General features: G+C 45.2%; 1 protein-coding gene across 3 annotated transcripts in view; it reads right to left on the bottom strand.

Annotated features, from left to right (window-relative positions):
- Positions 1–433: 433 nt before the first annotated feature.
- The window catches only part of LOC146068787 (protein unc-13 homolog A-like), an 802795-nt gene continuing 776061 nt past the window's right edge, over positions 434–27167 (bottom strand). For all 3 annotated transcript variants that reach the window (XM_083179256.1, XM_083179258.1, XM_083179257.1), the window contains 2 exons: positions 5727–5886; positions 434–1711 (listed from right to left, as the gene is read on the bottom strand). In XM_083179256.1, the coding sequence (XP_083035382.1) occupies positions 1426–1711; positions 5727–5886 (446 nt within the window). In that variant the 3' untranslated portion in view covers positions 434–1425. The remainder of the gene's footprint in view (positions 1712–5726; positions 5887–27167) is intronic.

The following is a 27167-nucleotide window of genomic DNA, read 5'->3' as shown; positions in this document are numbered from 1 at the left end:
TGCAGGCCATGCCCCCACATTTTGGGTGCGTTTATGTGTCCCGTTGCAGGGACAGAGAAAGTTGGGAGGTAACAGTCAGGAGCTGATTGGCCGGTGATAAAGTACCTTTATCACTTCTCCTCCCTTATACTGTACTTCTACCCCTCAGATGCAACTGCACACAGATATATACAAGTGTCAAATATCAAATTAATCAGCACAGCCTACTGGTGCATCCTAATTGCATTCCTGTGTTTCCACCTTGTTGTGCTGCTGAGAGATTGTTTTTCACCTTTGTGTTTTTAATTTCCATAATTTAGCATCTTTTCAATAACAAATATCCCAGTGCCTTGGAAACCACCACCTGACAGATTACCATGGCATGATTTGTGGCATAGACAACCAGCTGTTTTGTAGGCAAAATATTGAAAATTATGATAATTGAAACAACCAACACATACTGCCTTTCTTTATTTGTATTTAATAGCTGTTATAATAAAATATTTTTACAGAGACCAAAAATGTCCAAGTTAGTGCAAACTTTTTGTACATGCACCCGGGAGGAAGGAGAAAGAAGGGGGGTTTCTGTACATGATGGGAGGAAGGTTGGAGGAATCTGTGGCATCGCTCATTGGGAAAACATGCCACATTTATTTTAATTAAACATATGGGATTTTTAGTCCCTTGTGCAGTATGTATACGATGGAAGAGATGGGAGGATTTGGATGATTTTGCTGTCCTGCCCTGATCAGGGTTGGGGATTTGTTACCTCTTCAGTGCTGGATGATTTGGGCAGTTTTGGGAAAGGACAGAGGTGCTAAGCAGCTGGCAATGTCCTTTTTGCTGCACCGTGCAAATGAGTGACTGTCCAGTCCAAGGCATTAAAACAGGCATGATTTTCGGGATTAGGGTTTAAGGTGGTTGTTTCATAGAAAACTAATACCCATGCAGCACCATTGCACAGAATAAGACACTGGTACAGGAAGATCTTATATACACAGCAGGTGGGGTGCAGGCAACTTTAACGGACAGGTCAAGGGGAGGGGATGTGTCTATCGTTCTCCAATTTTTGGGGAACAAAGTCTCTCAAACTGCTAAATCCTCCCACTGCTAGGGTGCTGTTAACTGCCCCGCAGCTTAATGCATGGCAGGAGTTAAAGCCCCCTATCAACTGTGCTTATGTGGTCCAGCAGGGAGAACATTAACACAATGGCACATATGAACGCAGCCCTTGGTGTGTGTATTTGTGTACACCTTACCCATGTCACTGCCAGAAAGGCACCAGTGAGCATTAGGCAGAGCTTGGGGAGCACTGCTGGCAGTGACCTGGTTAATAGTGTGTTTCAAAATGTATTTAAACTATTTACAATCTGGGCCTGGGTTGCAAGGCAGTGAGAAGGGTACTTTTGTCATACAAGGGATGGAGGGATAAAGAGCCCCATCACCCTAACTGCCCTCTTCAGGAGAGCGAGTGTCAGATTTCAGTTTGACATATTCTTTGGCCACCTCATCATTGTTGCGTTGTGACAAGATCCTCAAGATGGTCAGTCCTGTCTCATCCATGTGAATGCGTCGGCCAAGGGGGAGCCAGCAGGCACAGCTGCCTCTCTGTGCTAGATCTCGCAGCTGCATAACAGCTGTGCCCACGGTTCGGTCTTCTCGAGCAAAGCAGTAATCTTTCACACACACCTGCAGTTCATAACACTCTGGGCCATTTTCAGTGCCCAATGTGCTATAAGACATGAGAATAAAAACACAGAAAATATAAAAACATGACACAGCAATGATATTATACACACAATAAAAATGAATCATACAGCAGCTTCCATTAGGCCACCTACAGCATACTTGTCTAAAGTTATTTGATATTATTAATAACTTGTTACCAGCCTGTCAAAATGAAAGAACAACATAACAGTAATATCAGTGTCGGTGGCACAATACTTGACTTGCTCTGTTGGGTGCCATCTTGTGGCTGCTGGCATGCAAGATACTGAAGTTTCCCTAATAGAGGTGAGGAGCAGTGTTAGGGGGTATGCAATCCCGGATCACGGCTGTCGGTCCCTCCCGACAGCCGTAATCCTGTCCCGTTTGCGGTTTGCCCGATAGCAAATCAGCAGGTGGGATTCAATGTCCCACCTGCCGATCGTCGAAAAGGGGGCGTATTTGCGTAAAAGGACATGGATTGTCGATATACGTCCGGGATTGCGACAATCCAAACAATCCAAAGCCAGCCCTTTGTAGTAGGTAGTAATCAGGCGGCACTCACAGATTTGTAATAAAAAAACGGTGAAAAAACTCTTTATTTAATCCAACATGTTTTAGATCCTCTCGCCTGTCCTCAGGGATCAAATGAAACACACAGTGCAAACATTGATATACTCTTAGGAAATCCTGCCCCAAACACAAAACAACCTGTGATAATTACCCTCACCTGAGACCTCCATCATGGGCGACTTCTTCCCTCATCCACGTCCACACAGCGCCACGGCTGTCGGGAGGGACCGACAGTCGTGATCCGGGATTGCATACCCCCTAACACATCACCTCTATTGCCCTATTGGGGAAATTCCAGTATTTTGCATGCCAGTAGCCACAAGATGGCACCCAATAGAGCAAGTCAAGTACTGTGCCTTCCGAGCACACACAGCCACCGACACTGATATTACTGCAAAGCCCATAACTGGAGGGCACCGGGTCAATTGTCATACTAAAACCAGGCAGTGCCGGAAACCTTGGACATTGTGTATAATATATATATATATATATATATATATATATATATATATATATATATATATATATATATATATATATATATATATATATATATATACATACATACATACATACATACATACATACATACATACATACATACACACACACACACACATATATATACATACAGAGAGGTACTTCACTGGGAAGGACTGCAGGCGGCACTAGGTGGGCTTGTAGTGAAACAGATGGTGATGTCTATTTAGTCATATTGACGTTTCAAGACATACTGTATATGTCTTTTCTTCAGGATAACAAACATGTATGTATTATACTTAGGAAGGCACCAGTGGCCATTATTTAGCAAAACAGAGTGCTGGACCACATGATATATATATATATATATGGTGAGGGAATGCCCGGCACTCTGGTTGTCCACAGGGGTTATCTTGCTGCGTGTGGGTCCAAGTGATATGCGGAGAAGGAGCGGCACTTCGCAGTCTGTTGTAGTAATAAAATTCCTTTATTAGCCCAACGGCGTTTCGGGGTATATCCCCTGTCTTCAGGGACTTATAGCACAAGACTTACATAAACACATACATATATATAGGCATTGACATAATTACAAAGTTAAAACACATGGTGCCTCACCTGTCCGGCGTCACCGCCCGCTCCGGGTGCTCACTCCTTCCTTCCACCCGTCGTGCATAACTGACGTGGGACGGTGGCGCCGACCAGTGACGTCACCGCACAATGATTGCTCTTTTGCTAGGCAGCGCGGTCTCAATCTGTAAACAAAACAAAGCGCCGCCATTATGATCTCATCAGAAAATAATCTTATTTAAAAAACAAGTAATCACAACATAGAAACATACAATTAAAAATGCGTGGCAGTCTTTCTGTTATTGGTGTCTCTACCTGTGTTTTAGGCAGATGCACCAGGATTATAGAAAATGAAGATCAACATTTTAAATACATTCTAAACTGGCAATTATTATTAATATATGTATGTATACCAGTGGGGGCTCACTAAAACTGGCTATTCAGCCCTGGTGTGGCCATCTCTTTATCAAGGGTGAGAAGTATTTCAAGGTGATCGTTCATAATATACGATTTAGAGGAAACACTGGAGTCCATTTACTTTCTCGCTGCAGCAGGGTCTTTTCTCTATTGCCTCCCCTTAATGTTGGGGGGACATGGTCTATTATAATGGCCCTGATGCTAGGAATTGGATGTTTTTTAATAGCACTAGTGGTACTAGTGAACAGCCTGTTGCTAGGCACTTTGCTATTAAAAAACATCCAATTCCTAGCATCAGGGCCATTATAATAGACCATGTCCCCCCAACATTAAGGGGAGGCAATAGAGAAAAGACCCTGCTGCAGCGAGAAAGTAAATGGATTCATTCCCTGGACACCATAGCACCCAGGGGACTCAATGAGACATTAGGACTCCAGTGTTTCCTCTAAATCGTATATTATGAACGATCACCTTGAAATACTTCTCACCCTTGATAAATAGATGGCCACACCAGGGCTGAATAGCCAGTTTTAGTGAGCCCCCACTGGTATACATACATATATTAATAATAATTGCCAGTTTAGAATGTATTTAAAATGTTGATCTTCATTTTCTATAATCCTGGTGCATCTGCCTAAAACACAGGTAGAGACACCAATAACAGAAAGACTGCCACGCATTTTTAATGTTATGTTTCTATGTTGTGATTACTTGTTTTTTAAATAAGATTATGCTCTGATGAGATAATAATGGCGGCGCTTTGTTTTGTTTACAGATTGAGACCGCGCTGCCTAGCAACAGAGCAATCATTGTGCGGTGACGTCACTGGTCGGCGCCACCGTCCCACGTCAGTTATGCACGACGGGTGGAAGGAAGGAGTGAGCAACTGGAGCGGGCGGTGACGCCGGACAGGTGAGGCACCATGTGTTTTAACTTTGTAATTATGTCAATGCCTATATATATATATATATATATATATATATATGTGTTTATGTCAGTCTTGTGCGAAAAGTCCCTGAAGACGGGGGGATATACCCCGAAACGCCAGCTAATGAGATCTCTACTGAAGAAGAGGACTGAAGGGCAATGGAGGATTGTAGGTAAGTATGTGTGAGTATGTATATGAGTGCGAATTTATGTTTTGCTAAAGTTGTACTTTATACTTTATTTTAATATATATTTTACAATAGAACTATAGGCCACTTTAATGTCCCACATGCTGGTATTTGTTGTTCTTCAAGTATCAGATTGCAGGGAAGGCTTGCTGAGGAATGTCTCAAAGAGCCCAGGGCTGGTTCTGCTTAGTAGGGGAGACCACATGCAGTTTTTTTTCTTTTTTTTTAACTTTTCAACAAAGAAGCAATACATTTTGAGCTGAGTTTGAACTTCTCAGAAGTGTGTTTGCTGAAACGATTTTAGGTAATTTTTCCGTGTTTCATTGACGTCTAAAGCTGGCCATATATCTACAGATTGATTGTAAGATTGGGCTGGTTGGGACAAAAACCTGGTAATATCTGAGGGACAGTTTGGCAGTTTTCCAGCATTTCAAAGCAAATGGTCAACTGTCATTTGCTCTCATCCACTACCAGGTTTTTGTTCCAACCAGCCAGATCTTATAATCAATCTGTAGATGTATGGCCAGCTTTAGTGAAATCCACCTGAGTTTGGACGATGGTGTATTTGGTAGCATATATGCCTGTCTAGGTGTTAAGTAAACTTCCCAGATTGTAAATACACCATTTGCCAACTTCAGACAAACACAGAGCTCAGTAAATTTACTCCCTACAGTTTATGCACATTGACAGGAAGACAAATTCAAGCATTATGTCTTAACGAGATAGGGGACAATGTTTCAAATTATGGAGAGGGATACAGTGGAGAGAGATGGAGAAAGTACCATCCAATAAATTTCACAGTCTGTATTTTAAAAATAGAACTTTATCGCTCTTCAAGAAAGGTGTATAAATGCATGTTTTGTGAATTACAACAGCTAAACTCATACTCACAATTGGAAGCTCTCATTATATTTTGGGACCCAGCTGTTGTTTTTGGATTTTGTGGTGAATTTTCTCTTTTTATCACTCAGATTTGGTCCAATCATGTTAACCTCAATGAAGGGCCGGAAAATCCCAGAGGTCTGCCACTTCAGATCATTTGCTGCAACAACTTTAGGAAGAAATGTAATGGCATATTAATAAGCATCATACAAACTGTGGAAGTATTGGGAATATTAATTGTGTTTTTTTCTATACTGTAGGTAATGTCTTAATTTTTTTTATCTCATTAAATATTTTTAAAATTATATGGAATCTAGCAATTCAAAAAAATGTATACTCTCAACTGGAGAGACTGTAAGAATCAACATCACGGTTTTTACCACATTTTCAGATGCCCCAAAACCCCACCACCGGTGCTCCGCTGTGGGGTATTATGCCAGCTCTAGCTGATGTAACCGCATAGAAGCCTATGGGCTACTTTTCATGACCCCGCCGCCCCGCACTACCAGCGCTGCCCCCCTCACCTTATGTCCGGACAGCCTTCTGCTGTGCTTCCAGGTGCAGGGAGTAGGAGCCCAGCAGTTCCTGCAGCTGACTGAGCAGCAGGCTGCCAGGCACAGGAGGAGGAGGAGAGCTGCGGGGACCAGCTCATCCCCCGCCAGCTGCTTTGCAAAAGGCAGTTCTAGAGCTGCCCTTTGCGATACTAATTGCATATGTTAGTGGCGGTCAACGCCATTTCGGGTGTTACCCCGTCGTCAGGTCCAAAAAAGCTTTTGGTCCTGACGACGGGGTAACACCCGAAACTGCGTTGACCGCCTCACAATAAATATTTCTTTCACCTAAGACCTAGAGTGACGCCTTACCAATTCTTCTGATATATATATATATCTATATATATATATGTAAGGGAATGAAGCGGCACTCACGAGGCTTTGCAAGTCAAACAAGTGAGTTTTATTGATCCGACATGTTTCGGGGGGTAACCCTCCCGTCATCAGGGATATGCATACAATGAAACACCAAGAGAATTTATACAGAACGTCAGGTACATCCTAACCAATCCTGTGAATTTCACTCAAATAGACACTCCCATCACACATGAGGCCATGGCTCCACACGGAGGCAATTACCAACCAGAATAGTGGTCTGGGGTGACGTCAGTGATTACACGTGTTATAATTAAAACCATATATATCAGAAAAAATAATAATTTTTTAGACAAAATGGAGTGAACTACTGAAACCTAAAAAATATGTACAGAAATAAACATAAAAACTACAGGAATAAGCATAAAAATACAAGCAGAGTTTTAAGGCTACGCATTTAGTACATGATAATAGGAATTTTTTTTTTCGCAATGTTGTCCTAAAGAGGACCAATACATTAACGCTAAAACGTCAGGTCAGATGATAATATGCAGGATGTATCTTGTAAAATTCAAAGAAGATGTTAAATAAGAATATTGGCAATGTCATAGAAAGCAGTGCAATCCTAACTGTTCATTTAAACTGCGGGGTGACATGGCCTCTAGTTTCATAATCCACCTGCTTTCTAATCTCAATAATAACTGACTTCTGTTACCTCCCCGTCGAGGTTCTGGAACATGGTCAATTATTTTTGTCCGGAGGCTGGCTACTGTGTGTCCGGGTGAAAGAAAGTGCTGCGGTACAGGTTGATCGCTGGCACCAGACATGAGGGCTGAGCGGATAGCCAATCTATGATTGGCCATCCGTTCCCTAAAAGTAGTTTCTGTTTTACCAACATATATGAGTCCGCAAGGACAATATATGAGGTAAACAATATATTTTGATAAACAATTAAGTACGTGCTTAATCGGGTATCTCCTTCCACTGTAAGGATGTAGGAAGGAATTCCCGGTAAGCATTGAGCTACAGGTGGTACAACCGACACACCTGTAGCATCCCGGAGTCTTAAATAGAAAGTGGGCAGGTAACAGATGTCAGTTATTATTGAGATTAGAAAGCAGGTGGATTATGAAACTAGCAAAAAGGAGAAAAGGAAATGTCTTTCTGTGTGGTGCACCTCATGAGAAAAATAGCATAAAATTTAGCTTTTATTAACTTATATTAAAAGACAAAGAGGCGAAATATAGACAAAACAGTGAAACATAAAACACGGACAGTGTATTAAAAAGGATAAGCGAATTTATCCTCACTCAGTGTGGCCCAATTCCCCTGTGGTCCCCTTTAAGAGTTAGCAAACGGTGTTTCTTTTTTAATTAGAACCGTGCTGACAGGCAGTGAGTACTAGTATTGTGGGAGTACAACATGCTTTACTATATGTGCCCTGTCAGATTGGAGTTGTGTCCAGAAATCTGGAAATGCCTATCACCTTAAGCACTATGGCTTGGAAACTGTGTAACCAATATAACAATTAATCCCAGATAGTGTGGTATTAATTAGGGAGTTACAGAGGCCCCTCCAAAAAGCACACCAGTGTCTGAGCAATCACCATACAATTGGGACTGCAGATCTCCCCAGCCTGCGGTAGCCAATGAGGACTGCCACTCCTCTGGCACCCCGTGTTAGCCGGGGGTATAGAGATGATACACTGGTGGTTAACCCTTCAAGAGCTAAGGCATGCGGTGGCGTGTCAATTACAGCGCCGTCCGAGTTATTGCCCACTCTAGAAGGTAAGGAGGGAGCTCATACACAGCGAGCAAGGCAGGCGGCAGCGTGTCAAGTACAACGATGTCCGTCTTATAGCCTGCTCCTAATAAATACAAGGTAGCGGCAAAAGTTATAGATAAAAAATAGAACTGGTAATAACTGCAATAAAAGAATAAAATAAATAATAAGATCCTACTAGCTAAATTTGCAACCTGTGCATATAATGTTTGACAAATATCTCCCCATGATTTTCCTGGGTATGTTTGTATACATACTCACCCTGTGACTGGTTAACTTTGAGCTCTATACCTCTATACTCATCTTGGTGCTCTAGGTATATGTCCCCATTTCTATGGATTTTCCCTTCAACCCCCCCCCCCCCTCCCCCAAACCTCCCTCCCCCCTCCCATATCTCCTTCCTTCCCCTAATGTTCTCATTGATTTAAAATGATACCAAAATTTCAAGAGTTAAATATCACCCTAACCACCTTAAAGTCTCTAAAAAATGTTGATACTACATAACAATAAGATATAGAGTGCCTCTCTGGCGTATACACTTATTCTTACTAAATTGAAATAGTAGTGAATAAATATCTATTTTGATATATATATGTATAAATGTTTCTCTGTGTTGGATTAACTATATATCGATATTTCCCACCATATATCGATATTCTATTTTGATCTAATGTTTTGTTTTGTTGTGTTTTTCATTTTTTTGTTTTCTTTATTTTTTATTTTATTTCATTTTACTTTATATGTTAATTTATTAAATTCATTCTATATTTAATCACTCGTGATTGATACATGTATTGTCTCTGCCCATTCCAGTTGTGTGGATATGCACATGCATATATATACAGCCCGTAAAAGGGTGTATGTATGTGCATATCTGCGTATATGTATGAGGTATTAATAATAATAATAATATATAAAAAATCTCCTCTGTATTAATTGATCCCTTTTTAATAACTGTGTGTGTATATAAAATTATATTGTCTAAAATAGGCATAGTGATATAGGGCCTTATTCTGGTTGGTGCATACATTTCCGAATACTTTCGGATGGCGTTTTTTAGCCGTCTGCGCATGCGTGGGGAACGCATGTGCCACGTATGGTCTCCGTACTTGTACTCCCCAATACCGTACAGAAATGTGCACCGCAATCACTCGTGAAATATGGGCGTATTATGGGCGTCATTCGGAACTACACAGGGGCGTACTTTCAAAGTGGGCTAAACTGGGCGGAAACGAGGGAGTGCACTAATTCTGGTAGGCGTGCATTCGGACAGCACACCGAATGCACGCGAACAAAAAGGCAAGAAATATGCGGTGTCCATAAGCAAGTATTGCTTTGCGGACACCACTCGTTCATGCGCTAGGCAATCGGAACGCCTAATCAGTACAACCATTGTCAGCTGAACACAATACAATCCACTCCTTTACTCATTACTCATTAATTACACGCTTGTCACTGCTTCAATTGGGACCATTGCAGCTTAAATGGACCATTACTAAACACACACATATATGCTGCACTTTTCACACACTTTTACACTGCAAATAATGGACACAACTTAATATTAATAATAGAAATACACATGTCACTTCTACATGTATCACTTAAACCACACATTTGGGGGCAAAAAAAAAACATTTATTACCAGAACTTATAAAATAAAATGGAAACCGTAACAAATTAAAAAGGTACCATGCCAGGAATATAAATAAAAAATATATAATAAATACATGATTTTTTGACATACATAGCCACAGCAGAATCATTAGGAACACATCAGGTGGCTTCACAACAAAAGTATAGCACCAACACTTCAAGTACAGCAGACAGTAATGGTAGCCGAAAGAGGGCAACAGGGGAACCAAACATGACATTCGAAACGAGGGCAAATGTGGGTACCCTCTGCACTGAATTGGACACAGGAAGCTGACACACACAGCTCAATGAAAGATTTGGGAAGACATAAGGGTGGAGATTAATGCGGACACAAGTTCATTTGCGGGCACGTTTGCCCCTGGTAGGCTCCTTGCCACGTGCAGCAGCTCTTTGGCCACGGCCACGTTCTGATGATGGGCCAGGTGGAGCAGATGCTGGTGAGGGGGGGATGGTGTTCCCCCTCTGCCAGCAGGGAGTGCTGCTGGTGGGAATACACCAGAAACGGATGACAATAGGACCCTATTGCTGGCAACTAGCTCCACCATAAGCTCATTATGGTGGAGGAGGAGGTCATTTTGGCGCAGGGCTTGATCAGCCAGCACCTGCAGGCTAGCAGCAATTGATTGCTGGGTGGCAGCCATAGCCTGCAGGCTCCCAGCGATAGTCTGGTGGGTGCTGACCAAACCCTGCATGACCTCCTCGGTCCTACGCATCCGCTCTGATGCCAAGTCTCCCTGCTGGTAAAAATGGGAAAGCACCTGCACCCACCTGTCGAATTCGGCCTCGGGTGGTGGCTGCTGCTGCTGCTGCACGGGTCTGGCACTGGTGGCAGGTGGCACAGACTCCTCAACCTCAAGAAATTCTTGACCAAGCGGTGGGGATGCTGGTGAAAGAGAAAATTACAATTACAACAAATTCCATGCAAAATTAGGACCAGCTACTTATGGCATGGCAAATAATTACCTTCAAGAAAAGAAGCCAAGACTTCCGCTGGGGCCTCGCTATCGATGGTGCTCACCCCCCGAACCTCCCAACTGCAATGCAGCTCTCTGCCATCTCCTCCAGGGGGGTGAGCTTCAGCTTTCCAGGCATGGGGCCAGCCAATTTCTTCTTGAGGTTAGTTTTGAAGTCGTGCCACCTGTAATCAAAGTTTACATATTACTACATGTCACTCCTCATGTTTGCTGTAGCACACATTGCAATCTGCAACAGATGACAACATGTGCTTCATTACACACAACTTACATTCAATGAAAATATAAAAACAACCCTTAGAAGATACATTCACACTCACCCTACAATAACTATTGTTTAAATGACATGGCAAACATGTCTGTGGCTCCAAGCAACGTGACCGGCCATTGACCAACTCCATCTAACATCTAATGTAAACATTACTGGTCTTGTAGTGCTCAAATGTAACACACATGAACTTGCCTCTTCTTAACGTGCTCCGTCTCACGAACTTGTGGAGCCACCGCATTAATCTCCGCCGTTATGTCCTCCCAAATCTTCCATCTCCTTGTGTGTGTCAACCTGTCCTGTGGACACTTGATCCAATCCCGTTCGCGGGGTACCAGGATGGCAAGCTCCTGCGCTTCGAATGCCATGTTTCTGCTGCTTGGTTCCTCTGTTGCCCTATTTCGGCCACAGCCACTGCCACCGACATGGCCACTGCCACGGCCACCTGTCGCTGTACTCGAAGTGCTGGCCAGGCTACTCTGTTGGGAAGCCACCTGTTGTGTTCCCAATGATTCTGCTGAGGCTGAAGATGGGCCAGCTGCCGATTGGCCTGATGTAGATGGCCCATCTGGCTGCTGTTCTCCCAATGGCTGGTCTGGGTTGAGGGGGACATAGCTGGTGTTGGAGTCCATGTGGGCAAACAGGTCCTGCAACACCTGCTCTTCCTCAGATTGTGAGCCAGCCATGTTTGCAACAACATTGCAGTTTTGTAACACACCTTTATATCCTATTTCTGTAATTGGCGTACATCAGCGACACCCTGCGTTCCGTACGGCAGCGTAGACCGTGCGGCGCATAGGCCACGCCCCTACCTGCGGAAAATACAAATTAAAAACCTGGCAAACTTAGTAAGTCTGATTTAGTAGCTAATTGCAGATTTGTACTCCAATGACCAAATAAAACTGTGGTCAGACATGAAATGTATATGTGAATGTACATCTGTACTGTGCACTTGTTTGGTATGTAGTACAAATGACACTAACCATTCCATATGTAAATCCAGTCCACCACTTAGGCAATAGTAATTAGTGCTAGCATCCAAATCACATGTGAAAGGTCTCCAAATTCTGGCTTGATGCTAGGTACATTTCATTCAACATCTCTAGTGTGGCCCAGTAGAAGGTAAGTGTACACATGGCACCATGGCCTAATATTGGGAAAAGGTTTTGCACTATTTGCTATGTTTCTGCTGTATAGCTTTCACTATAATAAAGCAGTTTAGTACCTTGTAGAGTTAGGTGTAACTGGCTAGTGATGCAGACTATTTCACCTGTTGCTTTCACCCATGTTTGGTGAATGTAATAGATTATATATAATGGGTTGCCAACTTATTTCACCCTGTCTGTTTAGGAGATACTAAGTAATTGCATGGTTGCTCAACTATGCAAAGGTACAGCAAGTGTGGGTTGGCGATGCAATGGGTTAGCCGTCTGTTGTGGCGCATACACGCTGTTAATGACAAAATGAACAATAAAGTTAAAAACGAATATCACTCTGAACAACCAATTACAGGACATGATTGCTTGAATTGTGCCATTGCTAAGATGGCGGCCTATGGTAGAGCAGCCCCATTCTCTCCAGCGGAGCTGAGGCCACTGGTCTCCGTCCGTCCCTTCATTACGAACAGACAAAAGTGCCAGGCGTATGCCGCAGCCCGCAGGCGCATATTCGCGCGCACCCAGGTGCGCAGGACCATCGCCCAGCTGGAGCGGCGATGGTCGGATCTGAGACGCCGCCAGCCAGAAAAGCTCCAGCTAATACGGGCCAGCATTGCACGATGTAAGTGTTTACACATTAAATGGCCAATTGTACAATATTGCTTACATGACCTTTTTTAAACCAATAAGGTAACCTGGCTGATCATGAGTTAAACATGGCATACACTATATGTGTGGTCCTTCCTGTAATGGTCATAAAATATGTAATTGTGTAGGATTATTGTTTGTGATGCTTACAATGGCCCAAATGTCATATCATAACTGCCATGTTAAAGGCTGTGTTTTATAAAAGCCACTAAGGAGCTGATTGGCTGTACATTTATCTTTACTTATCACCTTTGGATTTATTGCTTGTTAAGGCTTAATACATCTGTCCAAATGACCCCTAATTGGCATTTTTGTTCTCCCAAACACAGCACGGGATCGAGCAAGACAGGCCCGGGAGGAGGCAGAGGCGGCCCAGGCCCAGGAGGAGGTCACAGATGAGATGGACGAGGAGGTGGTGTTGGAGGAAGGGGAGGCGGAGGAAGTGGAGGCGGAGGAGGTGCCAGAGGAAGGGGAGGAAGTGAAGGAGGAGGTGTTGGCAGTGGAGGCGGAGGTGGTGCCAATGGAGGAGGAGGAGATGCCAGCTGATGAGGCCCCGGAAGAAGAGGAGGATGAGGAGGCCTGTGAGGTGGTGCAGGCGTCCGAAAGTGGTATGTATACAAAAAGAATCATTATTCCTTTTCTCATCTACTATTTGCTATGTAGCACTGGTGATTCAATTGTGTTTTAAAATACTATAAAGTCATATAACAAACAGGGTAGCAACAGACACACTTAGATAGGGTGCCCAAACCATCCCTTTAATCCTGGACTCATACTAATGACACAGGTTGTGGGGATGGCTTTCAGGTCGATTTTAAGTGCCACTGAGCCTGTGTAGTGAATCTGTATCCTGGAAGAAAGGGATGACGTGCTCATGTAAGGGTTACATGTCCCTGCTGCAAGCGTACAATCTGTAGCCTCATATAGGTGAATAGAGTTTACAGGTGATTGATCTTTCTAAACTAGATTAAGTATGGCATAAATGGAGTATGGACAGGCGTGGCTTAGAATGGAGTAACAAGTGGTCAGTGCCCCTGGGCCCTCCTCTAGCTAAACACCCCCTGCGGTCTGCATGTATTGTTGGCACCATAATTGTGTGTTGATTTGGTCTTAGTAATGATTTTGGGCATGGGAGTGGGTTAGTGCTGCAGCTTCACCTAACTGGCATTATGACAATGATTTATGGAGCAGACCATCAGCAGGCAAGCCATGCTTGATTGCACAAATGTACTGTGCATTCCTGAGAGTTGACTAAGTCCCATGCCATGCTCCATCATATAACAGACACTGAGCGCTTTTTGATGAGTTGGTATTGGTGGAGCTCATGACATGCTTCTCAGAGCTTAGTCATGGGTGGGTTTGGATTCAGAAGGAGCACTATGACTGTGAGGTGTTCTACAGAGTAAAGGGTAGAGGGAAAAAAACAGGCTTTCCATCTAGGATGTATGCATGTATGTATAGATGTATGTGTCATATATATAGTTATATATGTCTCTATATACATCCATATGTTGGGTATAGCACTCTCCAAAAGTATCAACATCTGCCGGGGTGCCATCATCCAGAAAGTCCCAAGAACTTTAGGTACTTCCAAGTACATGTAGAAAAAATGGAGACACTCACCGGACTTGCTTGGAGCTTAATTTATTCTCACCAGTTTTAGTGCATTATAGTGGGTACAGGTCGACGTTTCGGTCCAGTGCAGGACCTTCTTCAAGACCCCCTTCCTGCTCTCTCCAGTGTGTAACTATCCCTAGCCTAATGTGGACCTTATATAGCAACCAGTGATACCTGTCAGCCACTCCCCCGTAATTAGGGAACATGTGTGATTAAAGGGAATCCGCAGTATTTATCATGCTGCCCATACAATATTCAAACCATCCTCATAGACATTGTCATTCACAAACACATGGAAAGGCACGGTAGCCATAATTGTATTTACCTTTCTATCTTAAATCATACAATGCCAGCGTGTCCCCCGGCGTGCGTTCCGCTGTGCGGAAGTGCTGGGACAAATCCACCGGCTTGCGTGTCACCCGGCGGAAGTACGCGTCACTTCCGGGTGCTCCGCCTCACTATATTCAATGGAGCGCACATCCATTAGTTCCTGCGCTCCACAGTGCGGGCGCTGTATGTAAGTCAGGCCACTTTCTGTTCAGGCGCACACCCACACAATTTACAAACTCACAGCCATTGGTTCCATGCCCCATGGCAACCCAGACCAAGTTTGCATAGTAACCATACAAGTGAGTCTAATCAGATCCTATGTGACAAAATGCTGGAACGCACGATTGTCACTTCCGCGTTCCACAGGGCTATTCAGTCTCTGTCTATCATGACACGTTGTAATCATACCATAAGAATAATTAACCCTTAGGTACTATGGTTCACTGTATGCCACAATAAGGTCCACAATATAGGCACCACCACATATAAACAAACATATAACATATACATTTAAAAACATTGCACAGTGTGTATACCAGACGCAATAATCACACTTTGCGTATCAAAAATAATTCTACAAGAAAAGTGCTTAATCACAAAAAGACACTCATAGGGTTAACCTCATTAAGTCCTTTTGGGGCAAGTGTCCAGTCTCATGATCCATTTTGCCTCCTTTCTCAGGAGCAAAAGTCCGCGATCACCCCCTCTCTCCAGTGGAGGCACCCAGTCAATAAGCATATACGTCATGGCCGACACTTGATGTCTTAATTTGAGAAAGTGGGCTGCCACCGGTTTATCTGTTGCAGATGTAGCATAGGCGAGCCGGATTGAGGACCGATGTTGGTTCATCCTCTCTCTGAAAGTCTGTATCGTCTTGCCCACGTATACGAGCCCACACGGGCATTTTAAGATATAAACAACATGGTCCATAGTACAAACCAAATGATGTTCAATTTTAATCTTCAACCCCGAGTGTGGGTGGCAAAACGTGCTCCCTGTGATCAGGGCCCTGCATTTCAAACACCTGAAGCAGCCTGTCTTTTTCTTCAGCCAGTTTTCTCCTACACGGGTATACCGCATATTCGGACGCATAAGAATGTCCTTAAGGTTTTGGCCCCTTTTGGCCCCTATCAGGGGGGGGGGGGCACCAGCTATTGCTTTGAAGGCAGGGTCAGTTGCCAATACTGGCCAGTGTTTTCTTATAGAACTGGTGACCTTGTTGTACCCACTATCGCACTTCATTACCAGCGTCAAGCTATCTTTATTCATGCACGACTTTTTAGAGGCGTCTGGGTTTGCGTAGATTCTTCTGGCTTTCACCAGACTATGATCAATGTCACCAGTCTTGTAACCTCTCTCCTTAAAGCGATCCTTGCATTCTTTCAGTTGTATTTCTGCTTGTGCAGAGTCCGAATTGTTGCGAAGTACCCTCAGGAACTGAGATACTGGCAAATTTGATTTTAGCTTCTCTGGATGGTGACTGCTCGCCCATAACAGGGCATTCCTGTCTGTTGGCTTTCGGTAGAGGGTATATTCCAGATGTGAATATCTGTTAATCACAGTAACGTCCAGAAAGTCTATTTTGCAAGAGTCCGCGTTAGCAGTGAATCTCACCGGACTTTCCAGTGAGTTCAATTCACCCACCATCTCAAAAAATGACTCCTTTGTTCCCCTCCAAATTACAAATAGGTAATCAATAAATCTCTTGTAATGCACTATTCTCTCAGCATACCCTTTGCAAAATGTGGACTTCTTCATATTCCGCCATAAATAGGTTTGCGAACCCTGGCGCCAAATTAGAACCCATCGCAGTACCAGAGGTCTGTATAAAATACTCCCCCTGGTACTGAAAATGGTTGAGCGTAAGTACTTTATGGATCATGTCACAAATAAATTCAATAGGCGGTCCTTCATATGGGCCACGCTGTACGACGGGCATTGGTGCGTGGACCATATGAAGGACCGCCTATTGAATTTATTTGTGACATGATCAATAAAGTACTTACGCTCAACCATTTTCAGTACCAGGAGGAGTATTTTATACATAAAGAGATTTATTGATGACCTATTTTATAATTTGGAGGGGAACAAAGGAGTCATTTTTTGAGATGGTGGGTGAATTGAACTCACTGGAAAGTCCGGTGAGATTCACTGCTAACGCGGACTCTTGCAAAAGCAAGGATTATACTCACGATAATACCTTTTCTTCGGAATACTTCATGGCAGCCATTACATTGGGTTCATCCCTTTCTCTCTCTCAATTAGACAGGTAGTTTTTTCCCCTAGGACCAGACTCCTCCTCTTCCTTAACCTATATAGCTGAGCACCTCCCCTCTGACCATAGTCTTTTGAATGGACGTCTCCGCCCATGTCCTAGGGAAAAAACAGAAACAGGGAGGGCTAAAAATTATAGGCTGCCATGAAGTATTCCGAAGAAAAGGTATTATCGTGAGTATAATCCTTGCTTTCTCCTTCATACTTCATGGCAGCCATTACATTGGGATGTACCAAAGCAGTAGGGAGGGCATACAATACCTCAGGCCAAGGCTTGCCTCAGGACTTCACCTCCAAACCGTACTTCCGCCACATCCAGGGCGTAGTGTTTAGAGAATGTGTGTAAGGATGACCACGTGGCTGCCTGACATATTTCTCTGGCTGACACATTTGCCTCTCTTGCCCATGATACCGCCACTGCCGGTGTGGAATGCGCCTTGATACCTTCAGGGACTGGACGCCCCACTTTCTTGTAGGAAAAGGCAATCACATCCTTGAGCCATCTCGAAATCGTTTGTTTTGCAGGAACGAATCCTTTCTTCGCCCCTTGCGGAATCACAAACCGAGGTACTTGTTTCCTATCTGGGCGCCCAGGTTTTCTACGTACGGCACCGTAATGAAATCGGATCGCATCGCATCGTACACATACACGATATTGAACGATGCGATGCGATTCGATTTCCCATAGGAAACAATGTGAAATGGCTCAATTTAGCCAAATTCTCATAGGAACAATAGTAAATGGGCCAAAAACACCCCTGAACATTGAAATGTCCCCCCAAAAGTAGTTGACGCCACCCCGCCATCAACGTGAACCCGAAGCGTGGCGAGCGCAGCGAGCCCGCGAGGGGCGGCGGTACGCGTCCTCCGACCTTTTCATGCCCTACTATCCACGTCGGCGTGGAGTGAGAATAGAATAGTGTGGCGAGCGCAGCGAGCCACCGAGCCCGAAGCGTGGCGAGCGCAGCGAGCCCCGCGAGGGGACGCGGATACCTTCACAGTTATACGCGTCCCCTCGCGGGCTTCCCAGGTGTCCATGGCGACGCGGACACCTGGGAAGCCCGCGAAGGGACGCGTTTACCTGTGAAGGTATCCGCGTCCCCTCGCGGGGCTCGGTGGCTCGCCACACTATTCTATTCTCACTCCACGCCGACGTGGATAGTAGGGCATGAAAAGGTCGGAGGACGCGTACCGCTGCGCTCGCCACGCTTCGGGTTCACGTTGATGGCGGGGTGGCGTCAACTACTTTTGGGGGGACATTTCAATGTTCAGGGGTGTTTTTGGTCCATTTACTATTGTTCCTATGATAATTTGGCTAAATTGAGCCATTTAACATTGTTTCCTATGGGAAATCGGATCGCATCGCATCGTTCAATATCGTGTATGTGTACGATGCGATGCGATCCGATTTCTCTACGGAGAATAGCATGGTGCGCAATTAACTTAGCGGGCGCCCAGATAGGAAACAAGTACCCAAACCGATTTTCTGACTGTCTGAATGCTGCAGACCTGTCTAAATAAATTTTAATTGCTCTGACCACGTCTAACGTGTGTAACCTCTCCTCTCTTTTATCTGCCGGATTTGGATAAAAACATGGTAATACAATCTCCTGGTTCAAATGAAAAGATGATACAACTTTTGGCAGAAAGGAATGCTTAGTCTTTAGGACTACTTTGTCCGGAAATTTTTTTAAATATTGACCTAGTATACTTAATGCTTGAAGCTCACCGACTCTCCTAGCCGAGGTGATCGCTACCAGGAAGGCTACTTTCCACGTCATGAATTTGAGGTTCGCTCTATCCAATGGTTCGAATGGCGGCCACATGAGACCATTCAAGACCAAATTCAGATCCCACTGTGGAATCATAGACCGAATCTTCGGGAGAATCCTCTTGATAGCCTGAAAGAATCTCTTTATCAGACTATGATCAGCAAGCTTCCGATCCAATAGCACACTTAATGCTGATGTCTGCACCTTTAGCGTGGACCCTGCCAATCCCTTGTTGAAACCATCACATAGGAATTGTAGGACATGCGACATGTTAGCTTTAGGAAATTGAAACTTTCCTTCAGACCATTTGGCAAAGATCTTCCAGACCCTATAGTAAATTTCTGATGACACCTTTTTTCTTGCTTGGAGCAATATCTCAATTACTTCTGTTGACAAATGCTTCTCCCTCAATTGTTGCCTCTCAATTTCCACGCCGTCAACGACAATTTTTGAGGGTCTTGGCACTTGACTGGTCCCTGGGACAGCAGATCTAGTGACACTGGCAGAAACAGAGGCTCTGCTACTGCCATACTCTCCAGCATCGGGAACCAAGCCCTTCTGGGCCAAAAAGGTAGGACTATGATGACTTGACATTTCTCTGTCCTGATTTTCCAGAGTACCCTGTGTACCAGGGAGAAGGGTGGAAATATGTAGGCTAGGGCATACTCCCAACTCTGTGACAAGGCATCGATCCCGCACGACCCCTTCATCTGGAACCTTGAAAAGAACCGAGGGACCTTTTTGTTGACTGATGATGCCATGAGGTCTATTTCTGGCATGCCGAAGTGCTCCACTATTAGCTGGAAGACCGACTGCTTTAGTTCCCATTCTCCTGGAACTAATGTACTGCGACTCAAGTAGTCTGCCACCTGGTTTTCTTCTCCTGGAATATGCAGTGCCGAGATAGACTGAAGGTTCACCTCTGCCCAGGACATTATGTTTCTTACTTCGTCCAGCAGCACCTGACTTCTTTTACCCCCCTGGCGGTTGATATAAGAGACCGTAGTGATATTGTCTAAAAACACCCGAAGGTGCTTCCCTTTGATGTCTTCCGCGAAGAATCTCATTGCTTGCCACACTGCCCTTAATTCTCTGTGATTTGAAGACCACTTCTTTTCTGGCAGTGACCACCTTCCTTGGCATGACTTGCCTAACCCGTGTGCTCCCCAACCGGAGGCGCTGGCATCCGTAGTCAACACTACGAACGTTGGGCTTTCTAGCGCCCTTTTCCTTTCTCTCAGCTGCTCGTGGCTCCACCATACCAGAGATCTTCTTACTGTCTCTGGAATTTTTATTAACTGATCTAATGACACGTGACTTTTGGAGAATCTTAGAAGGAACCATTGAAGTGGCCTCATCCTCCATCTTGCCCAAGGAGTTACATCCACTGCTGAGGCCATCATCCCCAGTAGACTCATTGCGGACCTTAGGGATATGCGAGGGTCGCTGTTGACCCGTGAAATCAAGTGCTGGATCTTTCCGCATCTTTTCTCTGAGAGGGATATTTGGTAAGACACCGTGTCCACCAGGATGCCTAGAAATTGAATGCACTGGGAAGGAACAAGTCGACTTTTTTCGTAATTGACCATCCACCCATGATCTTGAAGAAATTTGATAGTGTGATCTCGTGCGACCATACATTCTTCTATGGAGCGTGCTGCTATCAATATGTCGTCCAGATATGCCCATACGGACACTTTTTGTCTTCTTAGCCTTTCTATTAGGACAACTAGCACCTTTGTGAAGACCCTGGGTGATGAGGTGAGGCCGAACGGCAGACATGTAAATTGAAAGTGGCTGTCTCCTATGGCAAATCTTAGATATCTTCTGTCGCCTGGGAAGATTGGAATGTGAAAATATGCATCTTTTAGATCGATTGCCACTAGGAAATCGTCTCTTCTGATCCCCATTAAGATCGATTTGGTTGTTTCCATATGGAATTTTTTCTTTCTTAGGCGATCGTTCAGACTTCTCAAGTCGAAAATCGTCCTGAACCCCCCAGATGCTTTGCTTATTACAAACAGACGGGAGTAATAGCCCAGTCCCCTTTCTGCTTCTGGGACTTTTTCGACCGCATTCGTGTCGACCAGAGCTTGTAAACTCAGCTTTAAGACCTCTTTTTCTGATTCTTGTAGAGGCATCCTTGAACTTAAATACTTTGCCAACCTTGGCTTTGAAAGAAACTCTAAACGGTAACCTTGTGCCACTATCTCTAGCACCCATTTGTCCGTAATGTCTTGCGCCCATATATGAGCAAACTCCAACAGCCTTCCTGCTACTGGAATTTGTTCCATGGGACCCCTGGCGTCACTGCTTCTGGCTTGCGGCCGAACTTTCGCCTCTCTTCTTGATGTATTGGCGAAAAAATGCTTGCGTCGTACCTGAAGCATATCGGTCGCGGAATGGCCTACCTGGCCTGTAGGACCTGGCTTGTCTAAAAGACTGCCTATTGGAGTATGATTGAAACCTACCCCTTTTATACTGTGGCAATCTCACAGATTTGCCCCCTGACATTCTTTGAATCATGAGGTCAAGTTTACTTCCGAATAGGAAGGATCCCTCAAATGGAAGTGTTGCCAACTTATTCTTGGAGTGCGAAACTGCCGCCCAAGATTTCAGCCAAAGAGCTCTCCTGGCCACTACTCCTGATGTCAGAGATTTGGCCGAGAAATCTAAAGCATCCAATGACGCCTCACAAATATAGTCTATGGCCATCTGGATTTGTGCCAGACTTTTACTCATCTGATCACGAGACGTTCTGTCTTGCAGGTCATCTTGCAAAGCTGCACACCAAATTCTCAAAGCTCTAGAAAGCGAGGCTATGGCTACACCTGACTTCATTGTTACTGCAGTGGATATGTGCAAACGCTTCAATGCACTCTCCATCTTCTTTTCCATAGGGTCTCTTAAGGACGCCCCGTCCTCTAGTGGTATGGTTGTACGAGTAGTAACTTCGGACACTGCCGCATCTATTTTGGGGATGTTACTCCATTTTAAAAAGTCCTCATCCTCAATAGGAAACATCTTCTCAACCCTTTTAAAGGAACCTACACGCTTAACCACATTACTCCATTCTTTGGCCAAAATGTCCTTAACAACTTTATGGACTGGGAAGAACCGGCCCTTCCTCGATCTGTCCTCAAACAAAGTATCCAGCTCAGATTTTGCGGGCTGTTTGTAATTAAGGGTTTTGTAGAGATTTTTTAACACTACTTCCACTAATCCTAAGTCAAATAAACGCTCTTCCTCAGTGATTTCCCCTGACTCCGCAGTAGAACCACCATCATCATCATCGTCAGAACCCACAACAGCTGAGCCACCATCATCATTCCGGTCTAAACTGGTCTGAGACCTAGACCTCTTGTTGCCAGAATACTCCTTTTTTGATACAAAATTCTTTTCCATCCACTCTCTAAGTTCAGCGATTTGATTGGATACTGAAGCAGTTTCCTTCTTCTGTAAACAATTTCTACACAAAACATCCTCCCCAATAAATGACTTGTCACATTCAGGGCATATTTTATCCAGTCTTTTCTTGGCTGACTTCTTCTTTGCAATTACAGGCACACTAAAACGACAGAAAGAAAGAACTAACTAACTTTCCTAACCTCAGCAAAAGCAACAGAACCAGTCCTCACAGAGGACTTACCTGGGCAGCGGTACATTTGGTTTGGGAGAGGCATCCTCCATAATGCGCAGCGCTCCGTACAGCTCACACACTGACTCCTCAGAGCCAGACAGCAGCAGCGCCTGTTACACCGGCCAGGCGCTATAAATACCGGCACTTCCGGTATCTGGAACGCACGCGGCCGCTCGTGGAACGCATACACGTGCGCGAGCCGGAAGCCGCGCGTCACTTCCGCCGGCGTCCACTGCCTCATAGCCAAACACACGCTGGGATCTGTAACTCTGCTGCCATGCTGCTGACGCCTCTCCCTCCGCTCCGGACCGCACCACGAGCGTCCTGCCACCGCTACACGGACCTATGTGCGTGGCGAGTCCCCCAAGCCATACCGCTTGTCCTCTCTCTCAGGGTTATAGGCGCCGCCAACCCATACGTTCTGGAGCTATCCATGCCGCCGGCCCGGATACATACAGGACAAGGCACCGCCATCCCCACGCTGCCAGGTATCTTTAAGAATTTGTCTCCTATGATTTAGCTAACCTAACTACCTGTTTACAGACAGAGGAGACAGGAAAAAAGACAGAGGGGAGGTGCTCAGCTATATAGGTTAAGGAAGAGGAGGAGTCTGGTCCTAGGGGAAAAAACTACCTGTCTAATTGAGAGAGAGAAAGGGATGAACCCAATGTAATGGCTGCCATGAAGTATGAAGGAGAAATAGACTTTCTGGACGTTACTGTGATTAACAGATATTCACATCTGGAATATACCCTCTACCGAAAGCCAACAGACAGGAATGCCCTGTTATGGGCGAGCAGTCACCATCCAGAGAAGCTAAAATCAAATTTGCCAGTATCTCAGTTCCTGAGGGTACTTCGCAACAATTCGGACTCTGCACAAGCAGAAATACAACTGAAAGAATGCAAGGATCGCTTTAAGGAGAGAGGTTACAAGACTGGTGACATTGCTCGTAGTCTGGTGAAAGCCAGAAGAATCTACGCAAACCCAGGCGCCTCTAAAAAGACCTGCATGAATAAAGATCGCTTGACGCTGGTAATGAAGTGCGATAGTGGGTACAACAAGGTCACCGGTTCTATAAGAAAACACTGGCCAGTATTGGCAACTGACCCTGCCTTCAAAGCAATAGCTGGTGCCCCCCCCCCCCCTGATAGGGGCCAAAACCTTAAGGACATTCTTATGCGTCCGAATATGCGGTATACCCGTGTAGGAGAAAACTGGCTGAAGAAAAAGACAGGCTGCTTCAGGTGTTTGAAATGCACGACCTGCAGGGCCCTGATCACAGGGAGTACGTTTTGCCACCCACACTCGGGGTTGAAGATTAAAATTGAACATCATTTGGTTTGTACTATGGACCATGTTGTTTATATCTTAAAATGCCCGTGTGGGCTCGTATACGTGGGCAAGACGATACAGACTTTCAGAGAGAGGATGAACCAACATCGGTCCTCAATCCGGCTCGCCTATGCTACATCTGCAACAGATAAACCGGTGGCAGCCCACTTTCTCAAATTAAGACATCAAGTGTCGGCCATGACGTATATGCTTATTGACTGGGTGCCTCCCCTGGAGAGAGGGGGTGATCGCGGACTTTTGCTCCTGAGAAAGGAGGCAAAATGGATCATGAGACTGGACACTATTGCCCCAAAAGGACTTAATGAGGTTAACCCTATGAGTGTCTTTTTGTGATTAAGCACTTTTCTTGTAGAATTATTTTTGATACACAAAGTGTGATTATTGCGTCTGGTATACACACTGTGCGATGTTTTTAAATGTATATGTTATATGTTTGTTTATATGTGGTGGTGCCTATATTGTGGATCTTATTGTGGCATACAGTGAACCATAGTACCTAAGGGTTAATTATTCTTATGGTATGATTACAACGTGTCATGATAGACAGAGACTGAATAGCCCTGTGGAACGTGGAAGTGACAATCGTGCGTTCCAGCATTTTGTCACATAGGATCTGATTAGACTCACTTGTATGGTTACTATGCAAACTTGGTCTGGGTTGCCATGGGGCATGGAACCAATGGCTGTGAGTTTGTAAATTGCGTGGGTGTGCGCCTGAACAGAAAGTGGCCTGACGTACATACAGCGCCCGCACTGCGCCCGCACTGTGGAGCGCAGTGGCGTAACTAGAAATTTTGCTCCCCCAAGCCAAATAAAATTTCTGGCGCCCCCCTCTCTCCCCCTCACCACTCCATCCCCCCTGTCCCCCCTTCACCTCTGTCTCCTTGCCCCCTCTTCTCCCTGCACGACTGTATGGTACGCAAATATAGATAGAAAACATTATAAAACAATATATTTAAATTGCTGCCATTATTTACCTTACTTGATTGGGCAGACAGCAGGACGGGGCTGGTGGCAGGTAGCTGAGAGGCAGTCGGGCGGGCAGAGGAGGTAAAGTGCCGCGCTAGTACCTGCCTGTCTCATCCACATAGGCGTGCGCAGCCCATTTTATTAGGGGGTGCACCATTGGAGGGGCGTGTACATCACGCCTACTGGCAGGGCCGTAACTAGGGGGGGGCTGGGGGGTCACGCGCACCGGGCGCTGGAGGAGGGGGGGGGCGCTGTCACGTCCGGGAGCAGTGGCGTAACTATAATGAGCATGAGAGCCGTTGGAAGTGGCCGCATCCATGCCTCCTCCCCCTGCCATAGGTGTGCGCATTGGGATGCTGGTCATTAGGAGGTGCACCTCCGGCAGCACCTCCTTTTGACAGCAGCAGAAGCAGTGATGATGCAGCTTGGTCGGGCTGGCTGCTGACGTGTGCTTCCGCCACACGCTGCAGCCGCAGATTGTGTTCTTCACTGCAGCCCGCCCTCCCGCCCCGGCAGCTTCTAAACTGAAACCCATTTCTGTGGTTATCGGGTGGGCCGCCCGCCTACCTGGTCCCCCAGCTCCTGTCCTTACTAGCACCAGCATGCCAGCGCCGCTGAGGAGCATTCATATACAAGAGGGAGCAGTCGCATCCTGATCCAGTGGCGGTGGTAGAAGCAGGGAGGAGCAGTGAACCCCCACGCCAATGGTAAGATGCTACTCGCAGTGGCTACCTGGGGATGGGGGAATATGTGTATATTTGTTTGACAAGGCTGGCATATGTATAATGGACATCGAGGGCCAAATGTAATAGGGTGAGAGTTTCAGAAAGTGAGAGATTTTGGGAGAGTTTTGCCATGTTTTTTAAAGCAGCAATCAATTACCTGGCAAAATCAACCTGGCTTTGCAGTGTAATTGATTGCTGCTTTAAAAGAAAGGGGAAAACTCTCCCAAAATCTCTCACTTTCTGAAACTCTCACCCTATTACATTTGGCCCCATGTGTGTGGCATATGTATAATGAGCATCCAGGTGTGTGGCATATGTATAATGAGCATCCAGGTGTGGGGCATATGTATAATGGAGCATCACGGTGCGGATAGGTATAATGGACATCATGGACTGCACTTTTGGGGTCATGTGTATCTGGCACTGCACTATTGGGGGCATATGTGTATCACACCTCCATTTTCCATGGCCGCACCCCATGTGGCTACAGCTCTTAGGGAGCTGACCATGCCCTGATAGCGGAAAAAATGAATGTCTTGCCCCGGGCACCAGAAACCCTAGTTTCGGCCCTGCTACTGGGCACCAATGAAAACTAAATAGAAGGTGACTTATTTATGTATATGGGCTTCAGAATTTATCATTCCCACCAGACACACCAGAAACAGAGAAAGTGCGCGCCGGAGGCGCGCTGCAAAAATTTACACTGTAATGGCCATTACGCATAATGCCACACACTGTAATTTATTTATTTATTTATTTATTAACAGTTTCTTATATAGAGCACACATATTCCGAAATGCTTTACAGAGAATATTTGAAGATTCACATCAGTCCCTGCCCCAGTGGAGTTTACAATCTATATCCCCTCTACTACATATACAGGCACACACAGACATTCTAGGGTTAATTTTTGTTGGGAGCCAATTAGCCTACCAGTATATTTTTGGATTGTGGGAGGAAACTAGAATACCCGGAGTAAACCCATGCAAGTACGGGGAGAATATACAAACTCTGCACAGTTAGAGCCATGGTGGGAATTGTACCCATGACCTCATGGCTGTGAGGCAGTAATGTTAACCATTACACCATCTGTACTGCCCATTACACATAATGCCACTCCCCATAATGCCCATTACACATAATGCCACACACTGTAATGCCCATAACACATAATGCCACTCACAGTAATGCCCAATCCACATAATGCCACCCAGCATAATGCCCATTACATATAATGCCACACACCATAATGCCCATCAAACAGTGGCGGAACTCTGGGAGGCAGTGGAGGCTCCTGCCGCCGGGCGCCAAGCCCTGGCGGGGGCTCATCCACTCCACTATCACAGCCAGAGTCAGGCTCCCTGTGTCCCCCTGAGAACTCCCACGCCGCCACCACCACCATTTACCCGCTGCGGA

The sequence above is a fragment of the Crinia signifera genome, chromosome 1 (assembly GCF_055691185.1).
Source record: "Crinia signifera chromosome 1, ASM5569118v1, whole genome shotgun sequence".
Taxonomy (NCBI): Eukaryota; Metazoa; Chordata; class Amphibia; order Anura; family Myobatrachidae; genus Crinia; species Crinia signifera.
The sequence above is the reverse complement of the archived record's forward strand: the minus strand, read 5'-3'. Positions and strand labels throughout refer to the sequence as shown.